The 11,943-nt window shown below is 41.9% G+C and overlaps 1 protein-coding gene across 1 annotated transcript in view; it reads left to right on the forward strand.

The window, feature by feature from the left end:
- LOC6045262 (pituitary homeobox homolog Ptx1) overlaps positions 1-8,815 on the forward strand; it is a 59,428-nt gene extending 50,613 nt beyond the window's left edge. The window contains exon 5 of the mRNA XM_038266774.1: positions 5,517-8,815. Within this exon, the coding sequence (XP_038122702.1) occupies positions 5,517-6,122 (606 nt within the window). The 3' untranslated portion in view covers positions 6,123-8,815. The remainder of the gene's footprint in view (positions 1-5,516) is intronic.
- Positions 8,816-11,943: the final 3,128 nt, after the last annotated feature.

The raw sequence follows: 11,943 nt of genomic DNA on the forward strand, positions 1-11,943 counted from the left end.
CCACACACAAAAGGAGATTCCGCTGACAAGAATATCCCGACACCGGTGAACATAACCTCCGGACTGGCGCACACACACACACATGCATGCATTATGTATAATGACGCAAAGCCATCCTCCTTCTCCTCATTGTTATCCGAGCATTCGTTGGTGAAGGTTGTCTGAATCAACATGACTCGTCGCGTCCCGGCGCAAAACGCCGGCAATATTGCCCTACCTGCGGCTCAAGCAGGCAAAAAAGTGGGAATTTCCAAAAGGAAGGTTGAGGCCTCAACTGATGGCCAAAAACCGGGAATTTCCAAAAGGAAGGTGCTTTTGGAAGTGACATCGAACAGCAAAAAGACGAAAAAGAGCGACGGTACTGTACCGATGGATGAGGAGGAGGAGAACTCTTCATCGCACGAGGAGCAGCTTTTGAAGAACAACAAGTTCGCTGGACTGCCTGACGAGGACCAGGTAGCGGAAGCAAAGGAGAATGAAGTGAAACAGCGAAAGGAGAAACTGCCTCCTTTTTATGTGAGGCAATCAGCAGCAACGATCGACTTTCGTGCGGGGCTGGTTGAACTCATCAAGTCTGGGAAAGTCCAAGGCAACATTCGTCTGTGTCAGGACGGATTTAAGGTGCTGGTGCAATCCAGGCAGCACTATCAACTGGTCAAGGATTACTTGACCGAAAACGAGGCGGAGTACTTTACCCATGATGTCGTCATGGATAAGCCGTACAAAATCGTCGTCAGAGGTCTGTACGACATGCCAGTGGAGGAATTAGCTGCCGAGCTAAAAGTTTTGAAACTGGATGTGTTGGCCGTGCACAAAATGAGCCGACGCAACAAAGACATCAAGTACCGTGACCAGCTCTACCTGCTGCATTTGGCTAAGGGATCGACGACGCTTCCTGAGCTGAAGGCAATTCGAGCGGTTTTCAACATTATCGTGTCGTGGGAGCGATACCGACCAGTGCATCGTGACGTCACACAATGCTTCAACTGCCTGGGCTTCGGGCACGGAGGTAAGAACTGCCACCTGAAGCGTCGTTGCGCCAAATGTGGTACTGATGCGCACATCACATCCCAGTGCATCCAAGATTCGCTGGTGAAGTGCCTCAACTGCAACGGTGAGCATTCGTCAACCGACCGAAAGTGCCCCAAGAGAGCTGAGTTCGTGAAAATTCGGCAGCAAGCATCGACGAAGAATCAGCCTCAGCGTCGTAGAACTCCTCCAGCCCTGGTGGAGCAAAATTTTCCACCTCTTCAACCGCGACGCCAGGTCCCGAACTTGGCACCGTTGCCGTTGGATCCCAGGAAGAGAGCTGAGATGAATCATCCACGGCCGGGTTCCAGCCAGGAGCCGAGACCGCCACCACCGGGCTTCAGCCAGGAGCCAAGACCAACCCAAGAACCAGCAGTTGAGGAAAATGGTAATGATCTTTACACCTCAACCGAACTCCTCAATATTTTCAAACAGATGTCCGCTGCACTGCGTGGATGCAAAACCAAGACCCAGCAGATTGAAGTGCTGACCTCGTTCGTCATCCAGTATGGATCGTAGGTCCCTCAAGCTGCTGAATTGGAACGCTTGCTCCATTAGGAGGAAGAACTTAGAGCTGGTGGATTTTCTTCGCGAGAAGGAGATCGACGTAGCTGCCATCACGGAAACTCATCTGAAGCCCGGTGAAAAAGTTTATCTGCAAAACTACAAGATCGCGACGCAGCTCGATAGGACCACCTCTGGAGGAGGAGGTGTGCTTGTCGCTGTTCATCGTGATCTCAAGCCACGCCGGCTGCCACACTTCAAGCTGGACATCATCGAGGCCGTTGGGGTGGAAATTCCCACTTCTGTTGGCCCAGTACTCTTCATTGCTGCATACTGCCCACGTCAGGTGAATGCCAGAGATGGTTCAGCAGCAAAACTGAAGGGCGATATCCAGAAGCTGACACGGCGGAGCGCAAAGTACATCATCGCTGGTGACCTCAACGCGAAGCATGAAGTTTGGGGCAACAGCAGGAGGAATCGGAACGGAGTGATTCTGCACAACGATCTGCAAAACGGATACTACAACGTTGTGAGTCCGGATCGTCCAACGAGGGTGGCTCGGTCTGGGAATCACTCAATCATCGATTTCTTCATTACCAATATGGCTGAGAACGTGGCTCATCCTGAGGTGTTTGAAGAGTTGAGTTCTGATCACTATCCGGTGGTTGTGGAGGTTGGAGCTTCCGTTACTCCGCAGCGGCAACCAACCCGGAAAGATTACCACAACGTTGACTGGCAGCAGTTTCAGCAAGTGGTCGACAGCAACATCGACTATGATCAACACCCGGAAACTTCTGCTGATATTGATCGTTCGCTGGAGGTGATCCAGCAGGCTATCAACCAAGCAGAGGCTGCCAACGTTCGGGAGGTTCCTGTTAATTTTAAGGTAACTGATATTGACGTAGATACTAAACACTTGATTAGACTTAGGAATGTTTATAGGAGACAATATCAACGGACTGGGGACTATGACAAAAGATTTCAGTTAACAATTTGAACAAAATCATACAAGACCGACTTGACAATATCAGAAATCAAGAATTTTCAAAACATGTAAGCCAGCTTGGGAATTATTCAAAACCATTTTGGAAACTTTCAAAAGTTCTTAAAAACAAACCAAAGCCTATTCCTCCTCTTATTGTTGAGGATTCTCCTTTGATTACATCCGAGGAAAAGGCAAATGCACTTGGGCTTCATTTTGTTAGTTCACATAATCTTGGCGCTTCCATGACCAGCCGTAAAGAAACATCAGTTGCCAATAGTATTTCAACAATCAATGACTCTACCTTTGAATTTCCTGCAGATTCCCATGTTTCTGGTGAGGAAGTCAAAGTTGCAGTTAAACAAATGAAAAATATGAAAGCTCCTGGCTTTGATAACATTTTAATCTAGTGTTGAAAAAACAGAGTGATCAGTTCTTTCAACATCTAGCCAATATTTTCAATAAATGTTTGCAACTTGGTTACTTCCCCACCAATTGGAAGCTGGGCAAAGTCATACCAATTTTGAAGCCTCAAAAGATCCAACATCGCCAACAAGTTATCGTCCCATTAGTCTTTTGAGTAGTCTGTCCAAACTCTTTGAGAAGGTCATCTATTCAAGGCTTTTGGATTTTACCAACGATAATAATATAATTTTGAATGAGCAGTTTGGCTTCCGAAAGGGCATAATACTGCTCATCAGCTTACGAGAGTAACTAAAATCATCAAGCAGAACAAGCTTGAGTCTAAATCAACTGCTATGGCTTTGTTGGATGTTGAGAAGGCTTTTGACAATGTTTGGCATGATGGTTTGATACATAAACTGTATTTATACGGTTTTCCAATGTATCTTATCAAAATTATCCAGCACTATCTTTCGGAGAGATCGTTCAGGGTTTTCTGAATGGGATTGCTTCTGGATTATTCAACATTGATGCTGGGGTTCCCCAAGGAAGTATTCTTGGCCCACTTCTGTACAATATTTTTACATCTGATTTGCCTACTCTTCCTGGTAATGGTGTGTTGTCACTTTTTGCTGATGACACTGCCGTTATTTATAAGGGTAAAATAACCAGATATTTAGTTGGCCGTCTTCAGAAGGGTCTTGACGTTCTTTCCGAATACTTTGGCGACTGGAAAATTCGCATAAATGCAGCCAAAACTCAAACCATCATTTTTCCACTTTCCAAATCGGCCCGATTTGTCCCAAAGGATGATGTTTTGATTAAAATGAATGATGTTTCAATACCCTGGTCAAAGGAAGTTGTATATTTAGGTCTCATACTTGACTCGAAACTATTGTTTCGACAGCATGTAGATAAAATATTGAACAAGTGCAGCATTCTCATCAGGTGTTTGTATCCTTTAATTAACAGAAAATCAAAGTTATCTTTGAAAAATAAGCTAGCAGTTTACAAACAAATAATTTACCCCGTTATTGAGTATGCAGTACCTGTTTGGGAGTGTTGCGCTAGAACTCATAAATTGAAGCTCCAGCGTGTCCAAAACAAGGTACTCAAAATGGTTTTGAATGTTCCTGGCTGGACTAGATCAAGTGAGGTTCATGAATTAGCAGAAGTAAAAATGTTGGATCAGAAGATTCAAGAAAAATGTTTGAAATTCAGGGAAAAATGTGCTATTTCTGAATACCCCTTGATTCAAGGATTGGTTTAGTTTATTGTAAGTTTAAGTTAGTTTTAGGTTAGGTTAGGTTATGTTTTCTTAACATTTTTTTTTTGTTTGTTGTACCTAGTGTTACAAAAATGATAAATCATATACTTTTAAAGTTATGAAAATGAACAGTGTTTAAATCACGAAAAGCAAACTAAAGCTGAAGAGCCACAGCTGACCACTTATTATGTAAACCAAATGTAATTATTATAAGAAAGATTCAATAAAGTATATTTAATTCAAAAAAAAAAAAAAAATTCCTCCTTCTCCTCCACCACCTTCCGGACGCGTCCGGGTTGCCACATGTGTGGTCCTCTTTCGAAACGTCGCCGTCCGAAGCGAACCTATTGTTCCTCGCCGGGCCGGGTTTTTGAATGGCGGATTAATCCGCCGGACTTTGTCCGGAGGCCTAGCCTTTTGAGTTCTGGGAGCCGCCGGAGGCGGAGGCGCCGGGGACAGGTGCCAAAATGAAGATGGTTTTTCGTGCCTTTGTCCGCTGGTCACGACGACGACGGCGACGGACAACAGCGTGCATTAATCCAATGGCCGGTGGTGTTCGACTGGATATAGTGCTGTTAAATACAGTGGTTCAGGGGGCAGGAGTGCCAACCTGGACGCGTCGGAAACGCGGCCAGCTGCTAATGCTCTCAATTGCTCGCGCGGATAATGTGTCCTGGTTAGAGAGATAGAGATGGTGTGGTATTAGAATAATGAGGATTGCTGAAATTGACAGATTTATGATAAATTATGGACGGGTTTTTGGAATTGGCTGTGAATCTGCGGAGAATCGCCGACACTGGATTCGAAATTGGGTAATTCCGGGTGATGGAGGGAGTTGGATCAATTAGGGAGCGGAATTGACAGCGGATTTCGTGGATGTAAACAAATGAGGTTGCACGAGTCCGACGTTTGATCACCTTGTCGGGCTACTTTCTTACTGGGATGAAGAAACGCAACGCGAGCTGTCAAACTTGTTTACACACTAAATGCAGTTCGACAACATTCGAACTAAAATTGGGATAAGAAGCTGCCGTCGGCAGCCATCTTTCCCGAGGAAAACTCAACCCCGTCGGAACATTTGCTCCCCTCTCTTCAAATTGAATGTCGTTGGATTTCCTTTTTCACGCACCATTTACGATTGCGTGCTTCCACCGCCATTGCTGTTTTTCTTTTGCCGACGGGAAATCCGAACTGAGAGGGGGACACCCGCGAGCACGTGCGCAGTCAACAGTCCGCGTAATTGTTCAACCTCGGGAAGAATGTTGAGGGGGGAAGTTCGAGCTATCCATCAAGAGTTTAAGCTAATTTTTGTCCCCTTTCTCTCCGTTTCAGGTGTGGTTCAAGAACCGGCGGGCCAAGTGGCGCAAGCGGGAGCGGAACCAGATGAACGCGATCGCCGCCGCCGACTTCAAGAACGGCTTCGGGCCCCAGTTTGTGCAACCGTTCGCCGACACCGACAGCCTGTACTCGTCCTACTCGTACAACAACTGGGCCAAGGTGCCCTCACCGCTCGGCGCCAAGACCTTCCCGTGGACGGTGAATCCGCTGGGGACGTCGATCGTCCCGACGAACCACCACCAGAACTCGATCAACTGCTTCAACACGACGGCGTCGTCGGTGGCGGCCGGCATGGGAACCGCCGGAACCATGCTGACGGGCAGCATGGGCACCAGCTTGGGCGGGACGACCGGCGGGACCGGCGTTTCGACGACGCCCTGCCCGTACACGACCCCGACCAACCCGTACAGCATGTACCACCACCGGGCCGCCGCAGAACCCTGCACGGCGATGACCTCCAGCATTGCCACGCTCAGACTCAAAGCCAAGCAGCACACGTCCGGCTTCTCGAGTCCGTACTCGGCGCCCTCGCCCGTGTCCCGCTCCAACTCGGCTGGGCTGTCCGCCTGTCAGTACGCCAGCGTCACGGACACCGTCTGAGAAAACGCCCTGGGCAGCATGCTGTCCTCGTCGTCGCTCGTCGCCAACGTGTACAACTCCAGCCTCAGCTCCGGGAGTTCGCTCGTCGTGAACAACTCGTCCGACGGCGGAGGTGGCGCCGATAAAGATGCCGGTCTCGACGACGAGGACCTGATGGTGCCGGACGACGACGATGATCACCACCAACATCATCAGCAGCAGCACCGGAGGAACAATGGGGACGATATTCACGATTAAATCCGGAGGGGAGGACTTATCACTAGATTTGGGCAACTGTCAGTTTGACGGAACGGCGTCGGCGAAATCAAAGGTGCGTTATCTGTGACGAGGTGACCGCCGAACACGGATTAGGTGGCGCGCGGCTTATCGATCGCAGTTGGCGGAAAGTTTGGTTAAGTAGGCGCCGCCGCGGAGGAGGAAGAGGTCGCGGGAGCTGATTGATAAATTCAATGGAACGGCCAGTTTGGCGCCCGGGGGAAAGTGATTCGGGATGGAAATAGAACTTCCGCGTTATCGGGGTGATTTGGTGGGATTTTGGAGGTTATGTTGAGTGCTTTCAAAAATAAACATTGGACAAGTCATCGGTCATTACGGATGACTTGCCGGCTTGGGTGATCGATTGATGGCGCTATTTGATGGGTGGTGGTATGAAATTCAAATTTGTTCTGCGAAACCACTTTTGGGTTCCGGAATCGTGGAAATATCACAACAAACACGATTTTTCTTCAAAACTAGATCGTTTTAGACGATTTGCTGCTGCAACTGTTAACCTTTTGCGACTTTCTGCAGAACTGTCACTGACAGTTCAAGCATAACGGTACACGCAAAACTGAAAACACTTAAAATCAATTTAATTTTGTTTTGAGTGATTGCGACGAAAAAAATCTCAAAATCTGACTTTTTTTTTTGAAAAATTATCTTTTTCATCAAAACTGAATCGTTTCAGACGATTTGCCGTCAGTGACATTTGCGATTGTTTACCTTTTGCCACTTCCTGCAAAACTGTTACTGACAGCTCAAGCGTAACGGTACACGCAAAACTTAAAATACTCAAAAACCAATTGGGTTTTGTTTTGTCGAGAAAAAATGTCAAAATCTCACTTGTCATTTTAAATAAATATCAACAACATTTGACAGTGTACCCATTCTCCCACCAAAACGGCTCACAATAAAAGAAAACAAAAAACATCTGTCTCACTTTTGTAAGAAAGAGAGAGAGTAAAATGTGGGAGGTGGCTTAAGTGCTTGCACACTCTCACACGCTCGGCAGCAACACACATTCACGAGTGTTTGTTGTGGTTCTACACGGCAAATGTGTGTTGCCTCTCTTTTTCGTTACGTTTTCGCTGCCAAATTTACCTCCCGAAAAAAAAAAAGATATTTGCTGATTAGATTTCGGCGTCGTCGCTGAAAGATCAAAGTGAAAATTTATTTTTCGTGCCAGCGATGGAAAAAGATAAGCCCCGAGTCAATCAAGTCGTTATTGAATTGCTGTCCCGACCAACAACAAAAAAAAAATGGATGACAACTCGGAATATCGTCGAAATTGTTCTCCGACTCAAAATAAGATTAAAAAGAAACCTCACCAAACCGCGAGGCTGTGTAAATATTTTATATTTGTGCGACTTTTTTTCATTTTCGGAAACTACACGCTAAACAAAGTCAAACCAAACAAAAAGTACGCAATCTTTTTTCCTCTTGCCAACAAACCAAAATGAAAAGATCCTAAACTAGATACAGAAAGACAAATAAATCGTTAGTGAGTAAAAGTGTAGAATGATTCTCGTAGAAATTGAAGGAGTTTCTCAATTTCTGAATAATTTACGATCCCTGCAAAAAAAAAAAACAAGGGTATTTCTACCTAAAAATGTGCAATCATTTCCGTTTTACCCCATCCTTCTTTCCCTTTTCTATCTAATTTATTGACTAGTGAAAATCGAAATCGAACAAACACCATTCAGGTTGAGCTAAACTGTACAGTTGACGAAGTAATTCAAAGTATGCTATAACTTAAGCTAATGATACCAAAAAAAGTAAAATGCAAGCGAATCGCGGTCAAATTAAACCACACAAAAATTGTAGATAAATCGACGATTCGTTGGAGCACGAACAGAAACTAAAGAGCGAAAAAAAAATAGAATCATAAAACAAACGCAAGAATTATCAAAAAAAAAAACTCACTTCCTTTTCAAATCTTCAGTACACAAAAAGTCACACAAGCAAACGAGAGAGAGAGAGCTCAGTACTTAAAAGAACAATGTTTTGTCTAGTCAAATTTGTGTACGTATGCGCGAATTGTCTCACTCACAAACGCTCGGTTTTGCGTCAAGAAGGGTAGTGTAATTTAATAAAGCAAACGAAAAAGTCATGAAAACAATGCCAATCGATTCATTTAGTATGCTTAAATTTAAACAAATACACGAACACAAACACACAAAAAAAACTTCTAGATTACAGATTAAACATCACACAGAAAATACACAATTAAATCGTTAAGAGAAATATTGATAAAAGGTTAAGTTAAGGAAGTAGGAAGGAGAGAAAGAAAAAAAAAAATACAAAATTTCAAAGTAGTTAATAACTTGATGATCCCATAAGATATGTATATCGTGAACACAATAAGTCTTGGTAAGCTACCAGTAAAAAAAAATCACAAAGAAGGTCTACAATAAAAATGATCATTACAAATTGAAGTTGAACTGTGGTTTGATTTATTTGAGAAATTGTCTGCTAAAAACTATCCGAAACAGACAAATAAAAAAGCAAAGAGTTAATCGGGGTCTCTTTATTATTTTATTTCAATTTAGTTTAATTTATTTCAAAAAACTTTATTCCTAGTTTGCAATATTCTTTCCTTTTACAAACCTATTAAGAATTTAACGTGAAATTGTTATTGAAGATTTTTCACGTTTTTGCATTTTTCGATTTGCTAATGTCATTTATTCAATTTTAAAGGCACTTACTGTATTTTACAGTTTATGTTAGACATTTTTATCAAACCAACTTTACAAAAAAATTATGTTTTTTTTTGTTCAGATTAGAATGTTTATCTTTATTAATAAATAATAATTCCTATCAATTTGTTTCCGTCTTTACAAACATTAACAATTTATTTAGTGTGTTTTTATAGCTGATAATGTTTTTATGATGACTGAATACACTGTAAACCTGAAGGTAAATATCGTTCAAAATAATGAGCATGAATCGGAAATTTGATGGCGCAGTTTTACTTTTTTTAATGTAATTTTACAGTTATCCCACACATTTGGAAAACTTGCCTGGTAATTCATCAAAAGGAAATTAAATGCAACTTTTCATTCAACAACACTACCTTTTAAACGTTTTTTTTTTATAAAATGCAGCTAAACACTGTTACCAAATTGGGTCCTAAAATGAAGCTTAGATTGTTGATATTATTGTTTACAGCGATAAAGCTTATTATTCTAAGTACAATAACCCTTTGTATGACCACAAAGAGTACAAAATGGATTTTTAAATTAATTTTGAAAAATTAACCTCGCGGTCCTTCTTGACAGAAAAGCTCCTACTTGACAGCTCGTTCCAAGGGGACCATAGTTGATCCATCGAAAAAATGTTTTCTTGTCAAAATTTTTTTTTGCATTGAAATGAAAAAAGTGATCAGAAATGGTTTTTAAACGTGTTTTTTACCGTTGTGCATAAAAATTGACTTGGGGCTTTAGTACCCAATTGCCTGTCCCATAACCGTGCAATTTCACAATTCCTCCCACAATTGGCTCCTAAAATTAAGCTTAAATTTGTGATATTATTGTTCACAACGATAAAGCTTATTTTTCTGAGTACAATGATCCTTTGAACAACCTCAAAGGATTTAAAAATGGTTTTTAATTCAATTTAAAAAAAAAACAAACTTCACGTCTCTTCTTGACAGGTCCTCTTTAACAGCTCGTTCCAAGGGGACCATAGTTGATTCATCGAAAAAATGTTGTCTTGTCAATTTTGCATTGAAATGAAAACAAGTGATCCGAAATGGTTTTAATCGTGTTTTTAACCGTTGTAGTCGTTTTATAGTTAAACAAGTATGCATTTCTGGAGAGATCAAAAGTTTGTTTACATCTGTAAGAAAAAAAGCTTCCCGAATTTGTGGATTTCAAGGTACAATTGTTTTTCAGCAAAATCCTGAAATGTTTATACGTTTAAATTTGAAGTCGTTCCAAACATCAAACGAAAATCACTAAGAATCATAGTGAGCATGAGCATGAGCATGAGCATGAGCATGGTTGACTGCCAATGAGCTGCTACTCCGTTATTGACAGATCAGCTGAAGTTAAACAATGAATCAAAAATGATCAGTGGGAGCCAACCATCCGTTCACTGTTTAACCTCTGAAGACCCCGACTTTATTAGTCAATACCGGCGCCCTCCCAAGAAGCCTGCAGTTCAACAAAAGGGAGGAATGTTAGTCCGATAGTTGAAGTTGCAGACTCATCAAGCACATAGTTTTTCGCTATATACTTGTTGATACCGCTTGAGACCGTTGAATCCACAGCATCTCCTTCAAGCATCACGTGATTATTTTTTTTTGGGTTAGTAGGATAAGGTATTGGCTTTTCGATGCCTCCCGAGCTACGATGCTATGGGGAGGACTTTCATAACAAACCCGTCGGCGAGCCTTCCGAGAAACGATGCTATGGGAAGGTCTTTCTAATTAGCACACCAAAACACTCGCGCACAGGTATTTAAATACTGAATAAATGTAATTTTTTATCACGATTACCCAGACGACATTGATGATATAGGAAGGACTTTTTTACAGTCATTTACAGTAATACTTAAACTTATTTTAATGCAACAATTCACACGACGTCGTGCCTCCCGATCAACGATGATGTAGGAAGGACTTGAGCAAGCCAACCAGGATGAAACACGAAATAAAATTCTTTTCTTTTCACACACAATGCCACATAATTGACCGCGCGTCACCACCCAACTAATTGAACTCAAACGAAAATCACTAAGAATCATAGTAACAAAAAACTTGGTAATTTTACATCTGGGAAGGGGTACATCTTTTATGTCAGTAAAAAGAGTAATTTTAGCTCTATAATAGTAGTTTATGCAACAAGTTGCAAAAAAGGACTTTTCAGCACGAGTCGTACATTTATCCAACGAGGTTCACCGAGTTGGATAAATACGAAGAGTGCTGAAAAAATCCCACCCATTTGAGTGCTGAAAAGTAGAACTTTTCAGCATTTATTTTGAAAAGTGTTGATATTCGATTATGTTATTTTTGGTACAGAAAAGTAGGCTATTTCGTCGTTCAAGAATGACAGGAAAAGTAAGTAGTTTCACGACGGAATTGCAAAAAATTGTATTTTTACCACTTTTCTGGCGGTGTAAAGTCACTTTTGCAGTCAAAAATGAGATAAAATTACATCATAAAAGACGTAATATTCAACTTTCCGAAATTACAGCTTTGAAATTTACATATTTTTTAACTGTGAATGTTAAGTTAAAAGTAAATCATTTATCTAATTGGGTCCTAAAATGAAGCTTAGATTGCTGATATTATTGTTTACAGCGATAAAGCTTATTTTTCAGAGTACAATGACCCTTTGAACGACCGCAAAGGATTTAAAATAGATTTTTAAATAAATTTTGAAAAATTAACCTCGCGGTCCTTCTTGACAGAAAATCTCCTACTTGACAGCTCGTTCCAAGGGGACCATAGTTGATCCATCGAAAAAATGTTGTCTTTTCATTTTTTTTTACATTAAAATGAAGAATAGTGATCAGAAATGGTTTTTAATCGTGTTTTTTACCGTTGTACATAAAAATTGGC

The sequence above is a fragment of the Culex quinquefasciatus genome, chromosome 1, assembly GCF_015732765.1.
Source record: "Culex quinquefasciatus strain JHB chromosome 1, VPISU_Cqui_1.0_pri_paternal, whole genome shotgun sequence".
In the NCBI taxonomy this organism is placed as follows: domain Eukaryota; kingdom Metazoa; phylum Arthropoda; class Insecta; order Diptera; family Culicidae; genus Culex; species Culex quinquefasciatus.